Source organism: Podarcis melisellensis (genome assembly GCF_964234715.1).
Source record: "Podarcis melisellensis genome assembly, chromosome: 15".
Lineage (NCBI taxonomy): Eukaryota > Metazoa > Chordata > Lepidosauria > Squamata > Lacertidae > Podarcis > Podarcis melisellensis.
This window is the reverse complement of record NC_138532.1, coordinates 42,100,915-42,126,581: the sequence shown is the minus strand read 5'-3', so window position 1 is coordinate 42,126,581 and position 25,667 is coordinate 42,100,915. Positions and strand designations below refer to the sequence as shown.

The following is a 25,667-nucleotide window of genomic DNA, read 5'->3' as shown; positions in this document are numbered from 1 at the left end:
GCCCCGCGGAGGACCTTAAGGTCCACAAATGACAACATTTTGGAGGTCCCAAGTCGCAAAGTGGTTAGATTGGTCTCAACTAGGGCCAGGGCCTTTTCAGTACTGGCCCCAACGTGGTGGAACGCTCTGTCACAAGAGACCAGGGCCCTGCGGGACTTGACATCTTTCCTCAGGGCATGCTAGACAGAGCTGTTCCACCTGGCCTTTGGTTTGGACTCAGTCTGACCCTTATGTTGCCCTCCCCTTATGGTCTTGATCTATTGGCTACTTTTAAAATGAGGCTGCAAATTGCATTTTAACCTGTATTTTAAATTGCCCACCTCATTATGTATTTACTGTGATTTTATTGGTGTTAGCCGCCCTGAGGCCGGCTCTGGCCAGGGAGGGCAGGGTATAAATAATTTATTATTATTATTATTATTATTATTATTATTATTATTATTATTATGGCTAGAGTGGGAGAGACCCGAGTTCAAATCCTACTCAGATAGGAGGCTTTCCCTCCCCCTGGGTGGCCTCTGGCCATCTGCTGTGTCTCTCGGCCCGGTCTACCTCGTGATGAGAAAATGTGGAGGAGAACCAGGTACGTCACCTGAGGAAGGGTGGGGTAAGAATGCAAACCAACGTTTAGCCAGTCTGTAAATAAACAGATGAAAATGTGATAAAGCAGACATGATTTTAACTCAGGAGCCACACTGCAGGAGCCACACTGAGGACCTGGCCTTCAACCCACCCCAAATGCAACTACATTACAGTGGTACCTCAGGTTAAGAACTTAATTCATTCCGGAGGTCCATTCTTAACCTGAAACTGTTCTTAACCTGAAGCACCACTTTAGCTAATGGGGCCTCCTGCTGCTGCTGTGCTGCCGGAGCACAATTTCTGTTCTCATCCTGAAGCAAAGTTCTTAACCTGAGGTAATATTTCTGATAATGATAATTAATTTATTATTTATACCTTGCCCATCTGGCTGGGTTTCCCCAGCCACTCTGGGCAGCTTCCAACAAAACACTAAAATACAATAAACTATTAAACATTAAAAGCTTCCCTAAACAAGGCTGCCTTCAGATGTCTTCTAAAAGTTTGGTAGTAAACAAGCGATAAACAGCTACCTGACATTCAGAAGACATCTTAAGACAGCCCTGTTCAGGGAAGTTTTTAATGTGTGATATTTTAGTGTATTTTTGGTCTCGGTGGAAGCCGCCCAGAGTGACTGGGGAAATAATAAATTGTTGTTGTTGTTGTTGTTGTTTTTCTCTCTGGTGGGAGGGCATTCCACAGGGCGGGTGCCACTACTGAGCAGGCCCTCGGCCTGGTTCCCTGTAACTTGGTTTCTTGCAGCGAGGGAACCGCCAGTAGGCCCTCAGCGCTGGACTTCAGTGTCCGGGCTGAACGATGGGGGTGGAGACGCTCCTTCAGGTATACTGGACCTTTGAGGCCGTTTAGGGCTTTAAAGGTCAGCACCAACACTTTGAATTGTGCTCGGAAACGTACTGGGAGCCAGAGTAGGTCTTTCAAGACCATTTGGTTCCTGTGTATTTCCACAAGGCACACCAAAGAATGTAGGAAACTTCCTTGGATTTAAGTTTGCATAGCTCAGTATTGTCTACACTGGCCAGCAGCAAACCTGAAGATCCCTTCTGTTCCACTGAGCTTCCAGGTCAGAGAGTATGCAGCACAGAGTGGTTTGTTTTACAAAAATACAAGTTTTATTTTCCCAAAGGTATTTGAAACAGAGATCGATCTCTCAGCAATTCAGGACAGATGGGCTATTGGGGTGTGTGTGTTGAGAATGACCAGCCTCGGGGGCCTCTGCCCTACCAGAATGCGCTGGGTCACTCTTTGGACATACTCCTGATGGTGGGGTGTCCCTTCACAGCCTTCTCCCATTCCTTGCCATTGATGGCCTCTATGGTGACGCTGCTGACTGTCCCCTCGTCCAGACAGTGCGGAGCTATTCCTGAGAGAAGGAGAGAAGCTTCATCAGGCAATGCTCTCAGACTCCTAGGGATGGTCCCCTGAACTCTTGTGTTTTTGTCCCAGGTATGGTGAAGCTGGGGCTCTACAGATGCTGCTAGACTCCAATTTACATGCCGGATTTACGTATAAGCTAAACGGGCTATAGCTTAGGGCCCCACTCTCCCCCCAAAATTTTAAAGAAAAAAAAACTGGATGTACATTTCCAAAATATAAGATAAAAAACAAATAAAATAAAACCTACATACAGCAACAGTGTTTTGTGTTGTGCAGGCACCTATTTGTTATGTGCAAATGGCTTTAGATACCTTTTAGGTCCACAAATTACCATACAGCATATATTCAACACAAAAAGCAGCAACAATTTGTTGTTGACAAAGGAGAGCTGGACATATAAAGGGCTCCCATTACCTTCAGTAGCTTAAAAGGTAAAGGGTAAAGGGACCCCTGACCATTAGGTCCAGTCATGGCCAACTCTGGGGTTGCGGCGCTCACCTCGCTTTACTGGCTGAGGGAGCCGGCGTACAGCTTCCGGGTCATGTGGCCAGCATGACTAAGCCGCTTCTGGCAAACCAGAGCAGCACACGGAAATGCCGTTTACCTTCCTGCCAGAGCGCTACCTATTTATCTACTTGCACTTTGATGTGCTTTCGAACTGCTAGGTTGGCAGGAGCAGGGACCGAGCAACGGGAGCTCACCCCCTTGTGGGGATTCGAACCGCTGACCTTTTGATCGGCAAGTCCTAGGCTCTGTGGTTTAACCCACAGCACCACCCACGTCCCTTCAGTAGCTTAGGGCCTTATCAAACCTAAATCCGGCCATGACTCCGACTCCCATCAGCCCACAACCATCATGGCCAACCAACAGCGATTATGTGAGTTGCAGTCCAACAACCTTGCAGGGGCCACAGGTCCTCCACTTGACAGCAGGCTCAATTCTCCAAGCGCCGCTTCTTACATAGTCAAAAGGGCACCATCCGTACGCAGGATGGAGATACTGTCAGGCTTGGGAGAACCCTCCAGTTTTGCAGGAGTACAGAAGGCTTTAAGGAAAGAACTCACTGGTTCGAAACACCCCTAAAAGCACCTTATTGGGACTGGGGGTCTTCAGCAGCCACAGAATGCTGACTTGTCTGTTTGGGAGTGAAGGAGGGCAACTGGAATGGAGTATATACTGGGAAAGGGAGGGGGAAGCTGTACAGAAAGCAGCTAACCAAGGAAGACTCCCGCCACACACACCCCGCCACCCTCTTCAAGCCTCAGGTCCCCCGTGGACAACTCCCTACCGTAGCCATCTGGGTTGGAGCGGGGCGTGTAGAAGCTCTGGACGCCGCATGTCTTGCAGAAGGTGTGCTGGGCGCAGTGGGTGTTGAAGGTGTAAGTGGCGAGGCTGTCGGCACCCTTGGCGAAAAGGACGACAACAGCATGACACTTAAGCCTTTCTAGACAAGGTACTTTTCCCGAGGCGCCCAAAGCGCTTTGCGCCAATGAGCGCAGTGCGCTCCACAAACCAGCTTGTAAGGTCGGATCCCTGCAGCGCACTCTTTGTGAGCCTGCCCTTGAGGCTGGCCAAGGGAGCCACAGCTGGTGCAGAATTCAGCAGCCAGGAAGACCTGTTTGATAGTGGAACGGTCTCCCCCGGGCGGTGCTGGACTCCCCTTCCTTGGAGGTTTTTGAGCAGAGGTTAGATAGCTCTCTGCCAGGGATGCTTTATAATAATAATAATTTATTATTTATACCCTGCCCATCTGGCTGAGTTTCCCCAGCCACTCTGGGCGGCTCCCAATCGAGTGTTAAAAACAATACAGCAATAAATATTTAAAACTTCCCTAAACAGGGCTGCCTTCAGATGTCTTTAAAGATAAGATAGCTGCTTATTTCCTTCACATCTGAAGGGAGGGTGTTCCACAGTGCAGGCGCCACTACCAAGAAGGCCCTCTGCCTGGTTCCCTGTAACCTCACTTCTCGCAATGAGGGAACCACCAGAAGGGCCTCGGCACTGGAGCTCAGTGTCCGGGCTGAACGATGGGGGTGGAGACGCTCCTTCAGGTATACTGGACCGAGGCTGTTTAGGGCTTTAAAGATCAGCACCAACAATTTGAATTGTGCTTGGAAACGTACTGGGAGCCAATGCACATCTTTCAGGACCGGTGTTATGTGGTCCCGGCGGCCGCTCCCAGTCACTTTAGCAGAGAGTCCTGCATTGCAGGGGGTGGACTAAATGACTCCCAGGGTCCCTTCCAACTCTACGATTGTGCTGGACAAGCTGAGTCCAGCAGGTCTCTCCTTATGCATTAGCATACAATTTCCTGAACAACTCAGGACCAGCTTTCCTGTAGGGCTACCTTCCCCTATACAGGATCATCCGAAGGAGAGCTTGCTGATAGAAGCTGTGACCTACGGATTGTCACCTGGTGGCCATAGGAAAGCAGGGCATGCTTTGGGGTGGCTCCCTCCACGCTCTGGAATGCCCTCAACCCCCCCTTCACCCACTGGGTCCCTCTCTGGGATCACCAGCTGGCAACTCCTCCAGCCTCTTCAGAATCCTGATCTGACCAGCCCCTCCTCTTGACTTTTGCCTTTTTGTTTTCCGTCGTTCCGTTTCTCTTCATTTAAACTGTTTTAATACGTGTTTGTTCCCTTGAAAACCCCTTTGAGATTTCTGCAAATGGCAGCAGTGCCAGAGATATCATAAAATAAAAGAAAGGATCCCATCATCGCAGGGGGAGGGAGAGAATCTGGCTTTGGGAATAGTCCAGCAGTCCTTCAGATGTTGCTGGGCTGCCAACTCCCGTCATTCCACTGGGAGCTGGAGCCTTGGGACATCTGGGGGGCAGCCAGAGGCTCCCCCAGGCCTGAAACAGCAGCTGCTTGCTGCCTTCATTGCCAAAGGCAAGAGCCGAGGCGTCAACTTTTATCTAGATTGGCAGCCAAGTTTCTGTGCGAGTTGTTTTGCAGCCAGAGAGGTCAAAGGGCAAAGGAAAGTCCTGCCTGGTTAAAGCAAGGGTATGATCACCATTGCAACTGGGGAAGGAGATGGGCAGAATAAGGAGAAAGGGTGAATCCAGGCCTGTCTTTGCAGTCTGGGGGTGTTGTGCAGCTGTCTGGCGCACCCTCCCCAACTCGCCAAACCCACCTTCAGCAACTTGAAGTGCGAGGCAGGAACGATGAAGTGCTTGTTTTGCTTCTTCACACAGATGCTGCAACTGGAAAAGGCAGGAGAGAAAGATTAAAGAAGTCAGGACTAAGTTACTTGAAAGGCCACCTGCCCCCCATGCCTGTATAGTCCTGCAGGATCAAACCACGCCCACCCACTCCTCTGCTGACCGTACAGGAGGTGTCAGCTGACGAGTGGGAAGGCAGGGTATAATTCTGCATTAGATTTATGTCCCAGTAGGGAACAAGATCACACTGTCGAGACAGCAGGATTTAAGTCCCTCATCAGCTAAGAAGGGATTTATAGCCCTTTGCAAAGAGGCCCTTTGAAGTATGTTGTGCACAAAGAGGCTTTTGCAAAGCATTTAAAACAGCTCATGTGCTCCTATTTGAGCCTCCAGAGACTTGAATATTTTTATGCTGTATTGTTTTTAACACTCGATGGGAAGCCACCCAGAGTGGCTGGGGAAACTCAGCCAGATGGACAGGGTATAAATAATAAATTATTATTATTATTATTATTATTATTATTATTATTATTATTATTATTATTATTATTATTATTATTGAACCGGGAGCACAGAGAGACTCACAAAGTGCTTTGCAAGTCTCTCTCCCTCCCTCTTTGTCTCAGATCTTGGGAGGAAACTTGCAGAGCTTTTTCCAAGTCTCCCCACACTTCCCTTTGAAGTTTGGGGACCTAAAGGAGGGAGATACTTTCACAACACTTTGTGAGTCTCCCAGAGATCCCTTTTAAGCCTTCAAGATCAGGGGCTTAAAGAGGGAGCATGGGGAGACTTGCAAAGCAAAAGGGATTTGGACAGGTGGGCAACCCAACTCTCAAATTTGGCCCAAGAAGTAGATCCTGGCCTGCAGAGCAAAAAAGGATCATCTGAAGAAATTCTATTTGCAGCACCACACCCTACAGAATAGCATAGGCCAGTGACCCAAAAAGGGGCGTTTTCTGCAGTTGCCCTCAATATTATGGGATGCCCTTCCTGCTGCCATATATGGTGCAACAACCACCATTTGCTGCAGATGCTTTCTGCAGACTTACCTTTTTGCCCAGGATTACTTTGACTCCCTAAGATTGAATCCTGTTTTAATGTCTCTGAATTCCCTGAGCTCCTGTTTTTAAATTGGTTTTTGCACCCACTTATGCTACTGCTTTGCGAGTTCTACATTCTTTTTCTGTTTTAGTCAGTGGCGTAGTGTGGGGGGTGCAGGGGGGCCGGCCGCACCGGGCGCAACATCTGGGGGTTAGGGTTAGGGGCGCAAATCCATGGGCTAGGGGGCGCAAATCCACAGGTTAGGGGGCGCAAATTACTTGCCTTGCCCCGGGTGCTGACAACCCACGCAACGCCACTGGTTTTAGTGAAATGGATTTTTTAAAAACGCTTGGAAAGGATCGCTAATTCTTGAGCATCAGTTCCCCGTGGGCACGATGTCCAACATGCTCGGGGGGGGGGGTATTTGTTTCACAAGGCATAAATGTCAGGGAAACAAAAACTCTGGACATGTGAGTGCATGAGACTGGGACTGTGGGCAAAAGCGCCACATTCCAGGAACAGTTCTCTGAAAGAGCAGCTCTTGTGCTTGACCATGCTGCTATGCCCATGAACTCGCTGTGTGTTGGTGTGCTTTCTGAACGCTTTCCGTAAACCCCCCTCAAAGTGGGAAGGGTCGGTGGAGAGGGATTGTGGATGACACTCACTTGCAATCAAAGACGTGGAGGTCGGCCGATGCCCAGACCTCAAAGCGTACAGCCCCACAGTGACAGCCCCCTGTGTGCTTCACCAGTCCTTGGTACTCGCTAGAGGGAGAGAGAGGGGAAAGAACAGAGGTTTGTTAATGCTCCTTCGAGGTCTGAATCAATGCACTTTTGCCTTGCTGGCCAACTACCGTATTTTTCACTCTATAAGACGCACTCTTCCCCTCCTAAAAAGTAAGGGGATATGTGTGTGCATCTTAGGGAGCGAATGCAGGCTGCGCAGCTTTCGTTGAAGCTTCACTTCGCTGGAAAGGTGCTGCTAGTTTTAGAGGAGGAGAACAGAAAGAAATAAATTCTCTCCCTCTCTGCGCAGCGCCCCTTCAGCGAAGCGGGAGGAGAAACAGAGCCCCTTCTTATGGTCTTATGGTCGGGTACGTCTTATAGAGCGAAAAATACGATGTTTACCATTTCTGGAAGCAGTGAAATTGCAGAAGATGAACTTTGTATCTCTCAGTGGGGAGGAAAAGAGAGCTGCTGGTGGTGTAATGGTTAGAGTGTCATGCTAGGATGCGGGAAAGCAGTGGCGTAGCGTGGGTTGTCAGCACCCAGGGCAAGGCAAGTAATTTGTGCCCCCTAACCCGTGGATTTGCGCCCTCTAACCCGTGGATTTGCACCCCCTTACCCTAACCCCCAGATGTTGTGCCTGGTGCGGCCAGCCCCCCCTGCACCCCCCACGCTACGCCACTGCGGGAAAGACCTGGGTTCAAATCCCCACTTGGCTATGAAGCTCACTGGGTGTCACCTTGGGCCAGTCACACTGCCTCTCAGCCTAACCTACCTCGCAGGGTGGTTGTGGGGATTAAAGGAAGAAAAGGAGAACCATGTATACCACCTTGCAGGGAAAGGTGGCAAATAAATGCAATCCATCATTAAGCAACATTTCCAGAGCCACTGCCATCCAGTGAGCTGCTTAAAGGAAGAGGGATTTGAAGTCAGGCCTTCCACATCTATTGGCCGATAGCAAACTAGTTAAGAACCTAAAAAGCTGCCTTTATACCAACTCAGGCCTCGTCCATCTTTCCCAGCGCTATTAGGAGCTGCCTGGGATTGAATATGGGGCCTTCTGCATGCAAACCTTGCGCTCTGTCATAGAGTTGTGGCCCTATCCATAAAAGCAAAGCAAGATCCTAGCCCTCATGGTTCCGAATAAAGGGTTGAAGCAGGAACACAAGAAGCCACCTTGGTCAGAGTCAGGCCCCAGGTTCAGTTCCCACAGTTGCCAGGCAAAACTGGGAAAAGGCAAGTCCTGCCTGAGATCCTGGACAGCACCTGCCAATCAGTTTAGACAATGCTGATCAATGGGCTGATTCATCAGAAGTATGCCGGGAGAGCTCAGTTGGTTTAGCTCCAAGGTTGCAGGTTCAATTCCCGTATGGACTTCATGAGTCTAGGACAGGGGCCAGCAAGATTTTTCAGCAGTCCACTGTCCCTCAGACCTTGTGGGGGGCCAGACAATATTGTGAGGGGGGAATGAATGAATTCCTATGCCCCACATTCAGAAGGACACAGTCTACTCATGTAAAAACACCAGGCAGGCCCCACAAATAATCCAGAGCTGCATTTTAAATAAAAGGACACATTCTACTCATGTAAAAACATGTAAAATCCGCGGGCCGGATTTAGAAGGCAGTTGGGCTGCATCCTTCCCCCGGGGCCTTAGTTTGCCTACCCATGTTCTAGGAAGACAGCTTCTTAAGCTCCCATTGTATTCAATTGGACTTACTCCCGGGTAAGTGGTTTCAGGACAGCAGCCTTAGAGGAGCAGGGAATCCCCACTCCTACACTAAAAAAAAAAAAATCCTGAAAAATAAAGCATTCTTCTTCCAACTCTACGATTCTATAAGGGCGAGGGGCTTCGTTTGGAAGGGTGGGGCATCCACCTTGCATTTGCAGAAAGACGCCCCCCCCCAAAAAAGGTTGGGCGCTCCAGCAGGTGTAAAAACAAGACGCTTCCCCCAAAAGGACGGCGATTGGAGCTTTCGATGCAAGGGAGCAAAAGGGGAAAGCAGGTTGCACAGGTGGGCGGGGGCGTGTCCCGGATCGGGCCCCCCTCCCCTCCATTCTCGCCTCCTCCTCCTCCTTACTCACAAGGTGTCCAGCAAAAGCCTGGCCGCCTCCTCGCAGCTCACCCGCTGGCGCTTCTGGAACTGCAGCCAGCGCTCCTTCTGCGCCCCCAGCGCCAGGGCGCACAGCTCCTCCGGGGCGGCGGCGGCGGGGGCGGCGGGGGTCGCCTTGCCCGGCGGGGCCGCCTTGCCTTTGGAGGAGGCGCGATCCCGGGGGGAAGAGGGGATCGGGGCCGGCGGAGGCGGCGCGGGAGCTTTCCTGCCGCCGGACTGGGGGCCTTTGCGCGTCGCGGCAGCCGCCGGGGTCCTCTTCGCCTTCCCCATAGCTCCTTTTCCCCCTCGCCTCGCCACGCCGCCCCTCTTGCGCTCGCCGCCTCGGCCGCCCGGGGGCGCTCCAGAGCTGTGCCAGCGCCTCCGGTGAGGAGCCACGTGGAGGAGGAACTATGGGGAGGGGGAAAAGGGGGGGCTCCTTCGGAGATGCCCTTTCCAAAATGCCAAGGCTGGAGCAAAAAGGTCTTGAGACGCGGATCGACCTGTAATCATAACTATACTTTTCACCCGAGCACCAGCTGTCGACGTTTCTTGCACCGGGATTAGAACTTCCAGACACTTCTTATATGAGCTGGTATTTTTATTTTCTTCCATGTACAGCAGAACCGTCATCTTCCTGGCAAAACTTTTGAATCTGGAACTAAACTTTATACTCGGATAACGCTGATGTTCTTTCTGTGCTTGTGCTCTGTTATTTTAACCCATGGGCAACTGCACTCCTTCTTTGTGCCTGTTTCGCAGATCTGTTTTTCCATTTTTTTACTTTCATATGCTCCCATTTTAATATACATGATAAAATGGAAATTTTAAAACCCCATGGCCAACTCCGGGGTTGCGGCACTCATCTCGCTTTATTGGCCAAGGGAGCCGGCGTACAGCTTCTGGGTCATGTGGCCAGCAGGACTAAGCCGCTTCTGGCGAACCAGAGCAGCACACGGAAAGGTCATTTACCTTCCCACCAGAGTGGTACCTATTTATCTACTCTGCGTGCTTTCAAACTGGTAGGTTGGCAGGAGCAGGGACCAAGCAATGGGAGCTCACCCCGTTGCAGGGATTTGAACCGCCAACCTTCTGATCAGCAAGCCCTAGCTCTGTGGTTTAACCCACAGCGTCACCCACGTCCCCTATAGATAATTTAGGAAGATGGAAAAATTGGAGAAGTACTGATATGCAGCTGAAAACAGAATTAAAAGGAAGGGATGTGAAGGGAAGTCGGGAGATTCAGAGTAATCTCAATATTTGGATTTTGTACTGTTTTATGTTGTATGTTTATTTTTCTGAAAATCAAATAAAAAAAATTATGGGGGGAAAGAAGAGTCCGTGTGGTATAAGTGGTTTGAGTGTCAGGCTAGAACATGGAGGAGATTCGGGTTCAAATCCCCACTCAGCCATGGAGCCCATCAGGGGACCTTAGGCCAGTCCCTGTCTCCTCAGCCTTAACCTACTTTGCAGAGTTGCTGGAAGATAAAAGGGAAAGGAGGAGGTGCATGTTTGCTGCCTTGAGCTTCATGGAGGAGAATATAATTACAATGAATGCAGAAATAAAGAAATATATGCAGTCTCACGCCAAGGCATGCAAAGGTGACTCAGCAGTAAACAGCAGAATGATCCATGCCTCCTTTAAGCAAGTCCTCACCCTTACTGGGTGCCAATTCTGTGTCTCATTTAATGGTGGCGATGAGATCACCGCTGATCATGGGAACCGGATGTTGTGAACCCCAAAGCTGATAATTGTCAAGTTCCTGGCAAGTCATTTGAAAGGAGCTTTTTCATAGGTCTCCATCAAGCATCGAACCAGTTTTATGTGGGACAAGCGGTGAAAAAGGCAAGTGTGCCTCTGAGCATGTCGTTTGCTGAATGAGGACGTTTCCAGCCTTGGCGTTGGGTGGGGATGAAGCAGAGGTGCCAACCTTTCACTTAAGAACTGTTATAAGAAAAAACTGCTCCTTTTCCCTTATGGGATACCCGAGAGCCCGTATCGAGTCCTTACGTAGGTTCCCTATCGGTAGGAGAAAATAACAGAGGCCAACCAGAGAATATTGAGAAGCAAAGCAGCTAGTAACCCTGATATTCATTAAACTGTTGCAACAGGGTCCCCACTCACCACACGCAGGAGGGAGGAGGAACCCAGAACCAAGGTGTGCAAGCCCTTATGTAGACTTTGGAAGTTGCCACCCTGTAGCTCAAGACTGCCCTCCAAAACATCAGACATACATCACTGAAGGGGTGGTCTACAGCAGAGATCCTGTTACCGGATACCTGATAATGGTTGCTGATTGCATTTACCTAGGCAGTCTGGTCATTCTTTTGTGATGGTAAATACTCAGTTTCTGAACTCAGGCTCACTCGATTCATACACAGGTATGCCGTTAAGACAGGATTTGTGAGCACGGAGACAACGGGAGGTTTTACCATTTCCTTCTTCACTGCCGAGGAATATTTGAGGTAAATTTGGGAGAGTAAAAATGGCTTCAGGATTGTTCTCTTGTTCTATTTCAGACACGTGGTTCATATACTTATGTATGTGTTTGCGTGGTACATTTATGAACATTTATTTTATATCTTAGACCTTAAAATGCTCATAATAGAACATAAGAAGAGCCTGCTGGATCAGACTTTATGATCCGTTGGCCCGATTTAGTAGGTCTGATCCAGCAGCCAAGTTCTTATATCCTTAATGTAGGAAAACATCCTCAGATCTCCTTGGAAGTCTGCTGTCACAAGGCCTGAGGGGTACATTGCTGGAGGGCCATAGAGCCACACTGATTGTTCAGTCGTTAAGAATTGCTTCTAAAATGATAAATAAATGTAAAGTGTCTTGAAATAATAAGCCCAGATTTGGTTTCCTAGCAGGCGGAAAGGGGACCAGAAATAAGTGCTTTCAGGTTTCCTGATTCTGAATGCACCCCAAGAGTTAAATTCCACATTGACTCATTTCTTTCCTGTAACCTAAAGCCTTCTGTGTGTATTGACAAACCCCAGTCCCCACCCAGAGCTGCTCAGGAGAGATGCAGGCCTGAAACACTCCACTAAGCTGCCGCAGCTGGTCAAACTCGTTTGGTTTGCCTTCCTGTCAAATATTGGAAGGAAAGGTCACTGGAGATAACATGTTCACCAGCCAGCCCTTCATTTCCTTCTTCCCCAGTATCGTAATTCTGTGCCCGCCATTATGATTTTTCAGTGTCAAGATTCTAGTCCTCATTTAAAAACTCAGTACTTCTATCTTCTCCCTCATCTATTTCTTGTGACCTTTCTTGCTGCCTTTACTGGACACCAAAAGGCAGACTATAGGGTATTTATCCGTTACGGGATTTACTTAAGGGGAATACACAGCTGTCAATACATGTGACTCGTAGACATGAGGACTCTATTATTATTATTATTATTATTATTATTATTATTATGCTCTTCGCGATAAGTTCCCAAGGCAGGTTATGGCAATTTAAAAAGACAATGTTAAATTCAGTTTAAAACCAGAGAAAGGGGTTTAATTGCTTCCCATTTAACTCAACAGGGTTTGCCTCATGTTAAAACATTCCTGTCCCCCCCCCCATCAGTTTCACACAGGAAGACCTCAGAGCAGAAACACTGAACTTTGGTGTCCCAGAATATCAGAGAATGAGCCCTGGATTAATAAATAGCTCAGCACTTTGCTCTCCACAGTGGTAATCTTCCTCTGGAAAGCCCAAAGGTTGATGATATTAGTGGACAACCTCGTGTTTTTCAACCATGTGAAGCATGATTCATTGCCATTCAGGCCAGCCAAGACATAGCTTCCCATTGACTCCTGGTGCATACCTCAGATATTGCCAATATTCTTTATATGAAGACAGCATTTGTGCTCACTTTTTTCTTTTAAATTTTGTTAACTCACGTATAACTGAACTTATTTTCTGAGCCTATTTTATAGTTTCAGTTTTTATCTTTGAATTTCCATGTGTTTTTATAGCTGGTCTCTCTGTTATACATTATAAAATGACATCTTAAAAATCCTTTCCTCCCCTATTGTATATATCACATTAAAAGGAGCAATACGTATGAACATCTCTTATCAGTTCTACCTTCAAATTCCCTGGGACTTTAATGTTGACAGTGGGGGCGTTGGGGTTGGGCTAACCCTCCAGAACAGCTGATGGAAGGACATTTAAATGCAGCAGAGTTCAGGCTCCATTATATTTTTGAGCAGAGAGCACATAAATATAGTTTATAGGGCTGACTGGCTTTATGCCTAGCTTATTCATGCAGTTAACCCTAACAATGTGTCTTCTGTTTGGCCTCTTATTCCAGCTGCTTCCAGTTGCTACGGATCTCCAGGTTGCGGCTGACGGGACTGGGGCATCTGGGGGGACCAGGTTGGCAGAGGCTATAGAATAATATTCTGATTAGTGGCAGAAGGGGGAAGAGAGGGGGGATTAAAGGGCAAAAAGAATGAACAGTCTAGAAGCTGTGGAACATTCTCCAGTTATCTTGTGTTGTTCAAAGTTCACTTTCAAGGATAAGCTGTGCTTTGGTACAACAGTACCGTTCTCCCCTGCCCACCGCCTGGCGCTATCTTAATCAGGCATGCTTGCGTGGCGGTGACTCAGCAGAGCGAGGTTTCTGGGAGAGCAGCCCGTTTTGTGATTCAGGCTGGGCAAGGATACCAAACAGGCATCCAGGCAGCACGAAAGGCCTCTCTCGCTTGGGAGGGGGTTGTGCAAAAGATCCTTCTGCAATCTTGTGTAACTCTCCGTTGCATTTCGACAGGGAGCCGTTCCCAGGGGAGGATACTGGGCCCTGATCTGATTACCACATTTTTTGCTCTATAAGACGTCACTTTTTCCCTCCTAAAAAGTAAGGGGAAATGTGTGTGCGTCTTATGGAGCGAATGCAGGCTGTGCAGCTATCCCAGAAGCCAGAACAGCAAGAGGGATTGATGCTTTCACTGCTCAGCGATCCCTCTTGCTGTTCTGGCTTCTGAGATTCAGAATATTTTTTCCCTTGTTTTCCTCCTCCCAAACCTAGGTGCGTCTTGTGGTCTGGTGCGTCTTATAGAGTGAAAAATACAGTAGATTCTGGTTGCTGAAGGAAGGAAGGAAAGCAGGATGGGAGGAGGCACTGTCTCTGGTCTGTTCAACTTCCTGCTTAGATTTATGCTGACTACTCAAGTCAAAAATTGTTGGTGCTTGGACTATGACCTTGGAGACGAGGGTTCGAATCCCTGCTCAGCCATTAAGCTCTCACTGAGCCAACCACTGTCTTTCACAGCCTAATTTACCTTGTTGGCGTGAGAGTAAACTGGGGACAGGGAGAACCATGTACAATGCCTTGAGCTCCTTGGAGGAAAATGTGGTATATAAATGTAACATATTGTTAACGGAAAAATCCGAGGGCTCTCTTGGACAAAAAAACAAGGACACCAGCCAGGAATACCAGAGCAAAATAGCAGCCAGTAGGCTTGGTCTTTATTGAAGACTGTCGCGACAGGACTCCCACCTGCCACCAGGTGAAACAAAATGGAAGCCCAGAACAAAAGAAGACCCCAACTTTTATTAGTTACTAATCCCCCAAACTACACCCCTAGAACTACATCACAGCTAAATCATGACTACATCATTGACACATCACAAAAAGGAGGGGTTGAGGGAGGAGTTGTGGTGGTAACCTGAGTGTCCTGTCACCTGGCTGGTTCCTCCTTTCCCCTTCCCTATGAGTCACTTCCAGGAGACAAAAAGGAGCTGGCAGTTTCCTGCCCCCAGAGGGAAGATCTGATCATTGGCCTTTGTTCCAGTCCATGTTGAATCCACTCCCATATGCAAGTCCTTTGTGACCTTGATGGTCTTCTGTCTGGGACCATCAGGGTTGTCATGCCAACTGGGTAGGGCTCCTGTGTATGTGCTGGTATGGTTAAGGGATTATGGCCATCCTGCATCAAACCATCCCCCTTTGATAGTCCTTCCTTCATGGAGTAAAATAAAAGTGGACCGGTGTAAATCCGATGTATGGTTGATTTACTATGAATTTATAACAGAAACGTTGTGTGTGTGTGTGTGTGTGTGTGTGTGTGTGTGTGTGTGTGTGTGTGGTGTTTGTACAAACTGAATGATGGGGGGGCGGGTTTCCCTGCAACAATATAATTAAAGAAAAGCAGAAGCAGAGAAGTGCCTGGCTGCTGGATCAGTCCAAAGTGGGCCTAGTTATTCCAGCATCTTGTTTTCAGGGTGGTCAACCAGATGCCCCGTAACTCCATAACATCATACATACATCACAGAAGAAGGCGGTCTTCAACAGAAATACATCACAGGGGGCGGTCTCCAACAGAAATCTTGTCTGTCAGTATCCCTGACAATGGTCACTGATTACTCCACCTGGGCAGCCTGGCCATTCCTTTTGAGATGCTAAATACTTAGTTCCTGAATCCAGGTCACCGGCTCACCCTATTCATACACAAATATGCCCTGAAAACAGGATTCGTGAGCAAAGAGACAATGGAGAGGCTTTCCCATTTCCTTCCTCACTGCAGAGGAATATTGAGGTCATTGGTGAGTCAAAATGGCTTCAGGATTTCTCTCCTGTACTATTTCAGACACGTGGTTTATATACTTGTACATTTATGCACATTTAATTTATATATATATAAGACCTTAGAATTCCTATAACAGTTGGATCGATGGTGGCTAAGGCTCACCTATCTAAGCTTCTTGGTTTCACAGAAGTCTTCAGCAGGCCCTGTGGTGACCACTGTGTAACAAGATTGTTGTTGTATTCCCCCCTCCCGCCCCCCAATATGTTGGTCCAAAGCCACCAGTCTCATTTTTATCTCATGGAAGCAAACTGTAGTGTTCAAATCAAGTTTCTGTTTGGAGTCAAATCACTTTAACAACAAATCATTTAATTTTCAAATGTCAGCTGCTCTGTTCAGCCCCTCTGAAATCTCTCTATGTGTGTTCTAATAGCTCACCACTGGAATTCTTATTTGACGAAGCAGACATTTGGGCCAGTGATCCAGACCTGTCCCAGATGGGCTTGTCTGAGCATGTTAAAGAGTTCGTCTCGCAGGCAGCATTTCCAAGCTGTTAGGTCATCTGAACTCAGCTTTCAGCTGCTTAGAAAACAAATGCACAGCCCTGTGAGTTATGCCCAAGGGCCTGGAGAAAAAATGGTGATGGTAGCAAAATGTTAATATTTACCAGTCACTTATAGAAATTAACCCATCCTTGCAGAGATTATACAAACCTGGGTGAATACCGACTAAAATATTGGGTTGTATCCAACATTAGGCATACCCAGAGGAGACCCACAGACATAGGTCAATTAATTTCAATGGGTCTACTCTGACTATGGCTAACTAACACTGGATACAAACCATTTAAAAGTAACAGATTTATTTATTTTTTTGCAAGGAGAGCAAAACTGTCATCAGGAAGAGAACATCATCATCTAAAGCAAGGATGTTGTCATTTGTTCTGAAGGGAACACGAGCATTTCTGTGATCCATACAAGTTGGGTTATCGTGGATGATGAATGTGATGCCAGTTCAAACATTATCTGTCCTGTTTGAAGTCAAGAGACACAAACCAGGCAGATTACCGGTATATGCTGAGAAGCATCCCTGAAACACTCCTCCCCCTGCCACCCTCAATCTAGCTTTCTTTGTCTGAACAGCAAACAATGAAATCAGGTTGTTTCCTGAGAATTATTTTAATTCCTTTTCTCAGGAAAACAACAGCACAACATACCCTTGGTTTCCCACTGTGCAGGCACTGTGTGTGTGTGTGTGTGTGTGTGTGTGTGTGTGTGTGTAAACTCTCCTAAATCAGCAGTGGCACATTCTGCATGCACCCTGATCATCACCTTGTGACTTGTGTACAAATCTATGCAAACACACACAGCCCTCTTTCTAAATAATAGATGCTTTCATAATGTTGCCTGGTGACCTAGTTCTTGCCTGCCCTCAGTTTTTCTGGGAAATCCAAATGCACTGAAAGGATCAAGGAGGTCATAAGATCTGGATTTATTTGTGGTTTTTGCCAGCCCAGCAACGATAGATATGTTGCCATCAGCTGGTTCTCATTAAGCACTGAGTCACCCAGAATTCTCAGGATAGCATTTAAAAGGAAACATGTTTCAAAGGCTTTCCAGGGTCAATGGTCTACATTCTGGAGTTACCCCATGATATGGCACAAGCTATGCCCGTAAACATGTTGTGGAACACAAACTGACCCAAGATTAACATATGGGTACCAGATTTTTTTCAATGAATCTGGGGACACTTTTGGGGGGGAAGCAGAGTAGCAACAGGGATTCAGTAGTGGGGATGGTGAGGCAAAAGACCCTGGGCCCAAGCACACATGCATATTGTATAAAGGTGCAAAGCCCTTCTTTCGCACCCTGTGAAACATAAATGCACAGAGGTTTTAAAAAACTAGGCAACAGCGCACGCCCATGACTCCCGAGCCTTCCCTGATCTCCTGCCCCTTCCCCCTTTGCTTTGATAGATCGGGGGAGGCTTGGGAGTCACAGGCGGGTGGCCATTGCCCAGGAGCGGGAACAAGGTGTGCAGTTTATCTGCCAGGCAAGGTGCAGAGCCCTTCTTAAGCCATATTTTAATTAACTGTTTGTTTGTTGTTTTGTTTGTTTGTTTGTTTTTCCTATTACCTTTTACTGTAAATCATATTTGTTGTTAGCTGCCTTGAGCCCAGCTGGGGAGGGTGGGGTATAAACAAAATTTTAATAATAATAATAATAATAATAATAATAATAATATTTTGAACCCTGTGAAACATAAATGTGCAGAGTTTTTAAAAAAACTGGGCAAAGGCCGCCAACCCACAACTCCCGAGCCTCCCCCGATTAGTCAAAACAAAGGGGGAAGGGGGCAAGAGATATGTACCACCGAGTGTCCCCAGTTCCCCTTCGGTAGTGGCGGCAGCAGTGGCAGTCAGCAGCCCAGAGGCAGCCTTGTAGTGCAGTTGGCTCTGGCCAGGTTCAGGAGCTGCTTGCTGTTGTGATGCCCACCATTTTTCCTCTCCGGAAGTCCCCATATGATGCGTTGCAAATCTGGGGACATTTCTGGGGACAAATTTGCCCAAGGACAGATTTGTGGAACTGGGGACATAAATATAGTGTTTATTAGTGCCATCACCCCACCAGTTTCACAATGCATTCTGAAAGCTTCTAAGCAACACAGAACTCTTCCTCTGCTTGGATGTTCAGCAATTGTTTTAGATGGGTGGGAAACAGAATTATAAGGCATTAAGGAAAACCTTATTTATCCCTATTTGCACATTGCTTTGGTCATCAAAGAGAATGGAATATGTATTAGATCCTTGACATCTGTGAGACTCTCAATGTTACATAGAAGTATGCTTTGATGAAGAAGCAATGCAAGTAGCATAGATCTGTCTGGTTCAATGAGTTCATCCATATAAAAAGCTGAAGGATATATTTTTATTGATTCCCTTTTTGAGGGGGAAAGTGAAGCTTTTTAAACTCGTTTTTTAAATTCACCAAGACATGGGGTTGTTTTTTTTAAAACTATGGGCAACCCAGAAATTGTGAAGGGGTTGCAGCAAATTCATTCTGTTTTTCTGGACTGATTGCTTCTGTCGACAGGTGTCTTTTGTACAGGTAGCAAGCTGGAATTACAGGTAAGACCTCTCCCTTACAGCAGGTGCTTTTTATCTCAGCTCATTACATACAGTGAAGATACCAGGTAGCCTGGCTGGTTGATAGGGGATCAAATACTTATTTCACTCATTCTAATGCGCATCAATCTCTGATTTTTGTCTTCTGGGTTTCTGGGGGTTTTTCCTGTTGTTATTCTGTCTCTCACAGCTACAATAAACCTACCATTAAAATTATGGACTGGTCATTTCTTTGTCAGAGGGCAAACGGGCAAATTTAGCAGGGGATCAAATACTTTCCCCCCTCACTGTATTCACAACGTTTTTACTACTGCTTTTCTTTTTCTTTGTTTCTTTATTGCATTTTATTAATCTGAGGTCAGCTGCTATACAGTAGGTTTGTACAAGGAAAGTTGGGTTTTGGTAAAAGGCTTTAAAAGCAAATAAATAATGAACACAACAAGCCAGCCATTTCAAACTTATTTTGTATCCAATCCTCTTAAAATATGTATCCACTCTGTTTTCTCCTGGATACCTATTTTCTTCTTCTTTTTCTTTTTTCTTTTTTTACAGGAAGTGCTACAGGAAATAACACGCATATGCTATTAAGTTGCAAAATTCAGGGTGCCTCTTGCCTGCTAATCCTAGGCAGGGGAAGAAGAGAGAAACTGGTTGTGTGACCCCGTTTCAAGGTATACAGCGAGATTCCCATCTGGCAGAACAAAGTATTAATTTCAGGCGAGCTCCGAAGAGGAAATGGCTTCAGGGACTGGAACATTGTTTCCTGTCGAAAGCCAAAAACAGAAAACACCAGCTTGAGTTTCAAATGCTGAGCCTTGTTTTCATCGCTACATAATAACTTGGGGGTGCGTTGAACCCAAGTAAGCAATATTTAGAGTAGACCCACTGAAATTGACAGACATGGCTAAATTCCCTCCATTGATTTCAGTGGGTCTACTTTGAGACCAACGGCTGGATGCTCCCTATGTAAAGACTGGGAAACCCAGCCAGACGGGCAGGATATAAATTATTATTAATAATAATAATAATAATAATAATAAAGATCGTTTGCACAACTATTGTTTCGATGCCAGCAACTCCATTGACAAAAACATGGAGCAGTTTGCAGCAAGGAGACAAACAGAATCGTCTCCCAGGAACAAGCACCTCATATGTGGCTAGATGGGTCAACATGATAAATAACTTAATACATAAATATGGGTTATCCTTTTAACATTTTCTATGAAGACTTTGGGGGATAACTCAGTATGGAAATATGTACCCCCACTTTTAAAATGTATGAGGGGAGAAGTTCTGCTGGGCACGAGTGACTCCATTTTACAAAGCCTGACTTACGGGGCATATTTTGGTGATACTATTCAAGTGTTTTTGTTCAACAGACCTGACTTGCTGGTTAGTGGTAATTCTTTTTTTTCCCCTTGGGCTTTTTTATTTTCCTTTTTTGACCCTGCTTCCCTGTTCCTTCCAGTTTTGTTCACCGATGATAATGCTTGCAGAGCTTTTAATTTATTTCCCCTCCCCCCCTCAAATATTCTGCTTTGAGACTACCTCATACTGGAAAAAAATGAAATTTTAAAAAAATTGTATGACAAGAAACAAATAGATTTTAAAACATAGCGAGGTTATAATTGGCAGCTCTCGTTCTGGGACTGAAGAACAGGAAAGAAACGCCTCAGTTAATTACATAACCAATTGATTTAAATGGTGAAGGTTTCTGAGGGGGAGCCAAATTTTCCCTCAAAGAGGAGGGGCCCCATTTGTGAGAGAATGAAGCATTCTCTATTGTTTTATATGTATTTTATGATGTTTTGGTTTTATTATCTTGATTTTTCAATTTTAATATTAACTTCCCCTAGGGAGACCCCTCCCCCACCCGCGAAGATGCCCATCCCCCACCACCCCCGGTTCGCCGTCCCCCCTCCTTCCCCGCATGCGCACAACAGCCCGCATTCACTTTCCTCCCACCCCACTTCTCGAAATCTGCTTCGCTGAAGCGGAGGGGCCTTAGCAACGAGGGTGACCTCACCCTGCACCAATCAGCGAAGACTTACTCATTAGAAACACACGGAGGAAAAACACCTCCCTTCCTTTCTCCAGATCCTTCCAGAGCTTTCCTACCCGAGAGCCAATCAGCGATCGCATGGTTCCTCCCTTCGCACCAATCGCCACCGAGCCTCCGATTTAATCCCGCCTCTCTTCAACGGCCCGTCGAAATTGCGCAGAGTCTCTTCACCTGCCTTTGTATATCCCTCCGCAGCTCACACAACTCGTTTTATCGCGTGTCGTAACAAGGAGACCACAACGACTTTCTCCGTTTTCATTTTTCCTTCCTTTCAAATAGCGGAGGATACACCGGGAAGGGAGAAGTGGCTCTCATTACCGTTTTTCGCCGGACTATTTTTTTTAGCGGAAGGAGACTAGAACTCCTTCCAGAAGGAGGAGCGATAAGCCACAGAGATCTATAAATACCAGAGGGCGGAAACGAAGCGGACATATTCGGCGCTGTCATTGACGAAGGGAGAGGTTGGAGAGAGTTTCGTCAACTGAAGCGACGGTCGGGATTCGTTTTTCCTAGTTGAAGCGGTCGTAACACATTGGTAAGACGGCGGAGAGGGAGGTTGGGAAAGGAGGCCGCCTTTCGAGCGACGTGGCGGCGCCTCCGGGGCGTGGCGTCACCGGCCTCCATTGTGGCGAGGCGCTGCCCGGCGACGTGGGGGGGGCGGAGGGGGCTCGGCGAGGGTCTTCCTGCGCAGCTCTGGCCAGAGGGGAGATGGGGTGGCTTCGTGGCGGGAGGCGCGCCTGAGGGGCGAGCGCGGCGCTTTCTGCGCCGGCGAGGTAAAAAGGAATAAACCGAGACCAGCCCCCCCCCAATAAATTCATTTTTATTGTGCTGTAATGGAGGTCCTCACAAAGAAGCGGGCAAAAGCCGTGTCGTGGCGGTCGGGAGACGCGCGTTTTAAATGGGTGGGGAACCGTATAAGCGGGAGCCTCAGCTGACGCACATACTTAATACTGTATAGTAAAAATGCACCCGTGTATGAAGCACAAAGAAGCAAACTCAATGCTATATATTTTTTAAAACGGGGATGAGGAGAGTCGGTTGCCAGAAACCTACGGGGCTAATTTTAGGCGTCCTGGGTAGTTCTCCCGCCCACCTCCCCCCCAAAAAAAGTGCAGTTCAAATCGTTCCGGGAAAGTGCGTCATAATTACAAAAGATTTGGCATGTGGTGGGCTAGCGTTATACTGGTATTTGTAGCAATAAGCTGCCTTTGAGTCAGTTCTAATAAGGGGAAATGCGATGTAAAGTATTAAAGCAAAAAAGGGGGGTGGCTTGGGAAAGCGCATGCGTAGTATGTATGTTTATGAGCAAAAGCATAGTGGGGGGGAAATAAGTGTGAGATCACTGAATTGGTTAAAAGGGCGTTTCAAAAGGTCATCCAGCTCAGCTCCTTGGTGGTTTTGTATTAAGGGTCCCCCCCCCGCCCCCCTGCTTCTGACCTTGGTGCGTAGTATTTGAGGATATCAAATAGTGCTTAGTTTGACTAGGCTTGCCATTTTCGCCTCCTTTTTCTGCTTGTAGATGCATGGGAGACAATTCCATTGTATCTCTGTTAATTGCTGATACAATATGAAAAATGTTGGAAACTTATTTGACAGTATACTCATATTGGTTCTGATGGGTGTTAAAAACCTCACAGGCTTTTAGTGTTTCTGGTTATTGGATAACTTCTGCATTGCTGAAATGGGAAGGTGCTGAAGTATAATGAGATATTCATAATGTCTTATTATTGCAGATAAAAAATGCAGATCTTTGTCAAGACTCTGACCGGCAAGACCATCACCCTGGAGGTGGAGCCCAGCGACACCATTGAGAATGTGAAAGCTAAAATCCAGGACAAAGAAGGCATTCCCCCTGACCAGCAGAGGCTGATCTTCGCCGGAAAGCAGCTGGAAGATGGCCGCACCCTGTCTGACTACAACATCCAGAAAGAATCCACCCTCCATCTTGTGCTGCGTCTGAGGGGAGGTATGCAGATCTTTGTCAAGACACTCACCGGGAAGACCATCACCCTGGAGGTGGAGCCCAGCGACACCATTGAGAACGTGAAAGCTAAGATCCAGGACAAAGAAGGCATTCCCCCTGACCAGCAGAGGCTGATTTTTGCCGGAAAGCAGCTGGAAGATGGCCGCACCCTCTCTGACTACAACATCCAGAAAGAATCCACCCTCCATCTTGTGCTGCGTCTGAGGGGAGGTATGCAGATCTTTGTCAAGACACTCACTGGGAAGACAATCACTCTGGAAGTGGAGCCCAGTGACACCATCGAGAACGTGAAAGCTAAGATCCAGGACAAAGAAGGCATTCCCCCTGACCAGCAGAGGCTGATTTTTGCCGGAAAGCAGCTGGAAGATGGCCGCACCCTCTCCGACTACAACATCCAGAAAGAATCCACCCTCCATCTTGTGCTGCGTCTGAGGGGAGGTATGCAGATCTTTGTCAAGACACTCACTGGGAAGACAATCACTCTGGAAGTGGAGCCCAGTGACACCATCGAGAACGTGAAAGCTAAGATCCAGGACAAAGAAGGCATTCCCCCTGACCAGCAGAGGCTGATTTTTGCCGGAAAGCAGCTGGAAGATGGCCGCACCCTCTCTGACTACAATATCCAGAAGGAATCCACCCTCCATCTTGTGCTGCGTCTGAGGGGAGGTATGCAGATCTTTGTCAAGACACTCACTGGGAAGACAATCACTCTGGAAGTGGAGCCCAGTGACACCATCGAGAACGTGAAAGCTAAGATCCAGGACAAAGAAGGCATTCCCCCTGACCAGCAGAGGCTGATTTTTGCCGGAAAGCAGCTGGAAGATGGCCGCACCCTCTCCGACTACAACATCCAGAAAGAATCCACCCTCCATCTTGTGCTGCGTCTGAGGGGAGGTATGCAGATCTTTGTCAAGACACTCACTGGGAAGACAATCACTCTGGAAGTGGAGCCCAGTGACACCATCGAGAACGTGAAAGCTAAGATCCAGGACAAAGAAGGCATTCCCCCTGACCAGCAGAGGCTGATTTTTGCCGGAAAGCAGCTGGAAGATGGCCGCACCCTCTCCGACTACAACATCCAGAAAGAATCTACCCTCCATCTTGTGCTGCGTCTGAGGGGAGGTATGCAGATCTTTGTCAAGACACTCACTGGGAAGACAATCACTCTGGAAGTGGAGCCCAGTGACACCATCGAGAACGTGAAAGCTAAGATCCAGGACAAAGAAGGCATTCCCCCTGACCAGCAGAGGCTGATTTTTGCCGGAAAGCAGCTGGAAGATGGCCGCACCCTCTCTGACTACAATATCCAGAAGGAATCCACCCTCCATCTTGTGCTGCGTCTGAGGGGAGGTATGCAGATCTTTGTCAAGACACTCACTGGGAAGACAATCACTCTGGAAGTGGAGCCCAGTGACACCATCGAGAACGTGAAAGCTAAGATCCAGGACAAAGAAGGCATTCCCCCTGACCAGCAGAGGCTGATTTTTGCCGGAAAGCAGCTGGAAGATGGCCGCACCCTCTCTGACTACAATATCCAGAAGGAATCCACCCTCCATCTTGTGCTGCGTCTGAGGGGAGGTATGCAGATCTTTGTCAAGACACTCACTGGGAAGACAATCACTCTGGAAGTGGAGCCCAGTGACACCATCGAGAACGTGAAAGCTAAAATCCAGGACAAAGAAGGCATTCCCCCTGACCAGCAGAGGCTGATCTTCGCCGGAAAGCAGCTGGAAGATGGCCGCACCCTCTCCGACTACAACATCCAGAAAGAATCCACCCTCCACCTTGTGCTGCGTCTGAGAGGTGGCTTTTAGGTGTTAACGGACTCTTTATTTGCAAGTTGCCAATAGCATTTGTTTGCACTGTAGCTGTTTAATGTCTTAATATTGTAAGGTAAATAAAAGTTTAAGTAACTGCTGGACTGTTGGTGTAAATGCTAAATAAAAGTTTTTGTTGCACATTACTTTGTAGTTCTCATGAATGATTAAGTATGGTGTTCAAGAATACTTTTCTCCCAGTTTTTTTACACTGTAGGTGTTGTGCGTAACTGCAAGGTTCTGGGAAAGAAATAAAAGGTAACATATAGCGAGAGATACCAAAATTAAGTGCAAGTTGGCATGGATTCTGCAACTTAATCCTAAATAAACTGATACCAAACATGTCATGAGGTATAACTGCAATGATGGAAGTCACAGCACCAGACTTTTTGCAATGTTAAAACAGGTGTAAGCTTAGAATACAGAATATGAAACTTGGGAGTCTAGAGTGCTCAAACTGATTAAACTGTAGCTCCTACAACTGCCATGACTTCTGGCAATTATATTTTAGTCACCTTAGTGGCTTGAGCTTTCTACAACACTGGCAAGGACAAAACTAGGGGCACAGCTTTACTTTGGTGCCACTCAAATGTTCTGTTTATGCTTGAAAGTTGCTTGTTTTCATCTTTATTTAAAGATGCAGAAAGAACAGAGTGATAAGCAACTGTGGAGGCTTCTATCTAAAATGGTATGCAATGTACCATTTAGCATTAAGGGCTTGCACATGCAATTGATAAGGTCCTTTAAAAATAGCTCCAGTAATAACACACTCCATACAGCAGTTCCCATCCTAAACAAATTTGGCTGCTCTGGTAGGTAATACCTGCTGTGGTTAAAGACCCAACCATTCATAACACTTTTCTAGAGCATCATCTTGACACGGTATTTCAGGGTTCAACAATCCATTTTGGGTCAAGTATGCAGTTGTCACAATGGAGGGCACTCTGACAAACTTTGTGTGTGAAAATAGTCTACATCACTGGGACTAGGACACCACAAGCTCTGCCTTATGCCAAATGTAACTTATACATACCCACAGCTCTATAAATAAAGGCTGTCTACTTAAATAGTTCTCTGCAGTGTCAGATGGAGGCCCAGGAGGATTCACAATTATGTCAGGTGACTCTTGCCTTTTCTATTACACCACACTGGCAAAGGCAG

The 25,667-nt window shown here is 47.1% G+C and overlaps 2 protein-coding genes and 1 long non-coding RNA gene across 4 annotated transcripts; 1 reads left to right on the top strand and 2 right to left on the bottom strand.

The window, feature by feature from the left end:
• Window positions 1-1,686: 1,686 nt before the first annotated feature.
• On the bottom strand, window positions 1,687-9,321 carry CENPV (centromere protein V). The gene is made up of 5 exons (XM_081890700.1): window positions 8,992-9,321; window positions 6,847-6,945; window positions 5,113-5,182; window positions 3,263-3,377; window positions 1,687-1,960 (listed from the first exon to the last, which is right to left on the bottom strand). Exons 1-5 carry the CDS (start codon window positions 9,288-9,290, stop codon window positions 1,836-1,838), a joined length of 708 nt encoding a protein of 235 aa, XP_081746826.1. The 5' UTR covers window positions 9,291-9,321; the 3' UTR covers window positions 1,687-1,835.
• A 9,636-nt stretch (window positions 9,322-18,957) lies between these two features.
• LOC309358014 lies at window positions 18,958-20,940 on the bottom strand. Its single transcript, XR_014163263.1, has 2 exons — window positions 20,695-20,940; window positions 18,958-19,406 (listed from the first exon to the last, which is right to left on the bottom strand). It is a non-coding gene; the product is annotated as an uncharacterized lncRNA (long non-coding RNA).
• A 145-nt stretch (window positions 20,941-21,085) lies between these two features.
• UBB (ubiquitin B) lies at window positions 21,086-24,652 on the top strand. 2 transcript variants are annotated; one of them, XM_081890365.1, is made up of 2 exons: window positions 21,086-21,240; window positions 22,439-24,652. In XM_081890365.1, exon 2 carries the CDS (start codon window positions 22,446-22,448, stop codon window positions 24,501-24,503), a length of 2,058 nt encoding a protein of 685 aa, XP_081746491.1. In that variant the 5' UTR covers window positions 21,086-21,240; window positions 22,439-22,445; the 3' UTR covers window positions 24,504-24,652. The 2 variants fall into 2 exon arrangements, with proteins under 2 accessions (XP_081746491.1, XP_081746492.1); XM_081890366.1 differs by lacking the exon at window positions 21,086-21,240 and adding an exon at window positions 21,392-21,478.
• The last annotated feature ends 1,015 nt before the right edge of the window (window positions 24,653-25,667 follow it).

Excerpts from the sequence above, each read along its gene's own strand:
- CENPV (XM_081890700.1), bottom strand. The coding sequence starts at position 9,290 with ATGGGGAAGGCGAAGAGGACCCCGGCGGCTGCCGCGACGCGCAAAGGC. Across the intron at positions 6,946-8,991 it reads AGGCTTTTGCTGGACACCTT|CGAGTACCAAGGACTGGTGA; the intron begins GTGAGTAAGGAG and ends CTCTCCCTCTAG. Across the intron at positions 1,961-3,262 it reads CTCCAACCCAGATGGCTACG|GAATAGCTCCGCACTGTCTG; the intron begins GTAGGGAGTTGT and ends TCCTTCTCTCAG.
- UBB (XM_081890365.1), top strand. The coding sequence starts at position 22,446 with ATGCAGATCTTTGTCAAGACTCTGACCGGCAAGACCATCACCCTGGAG.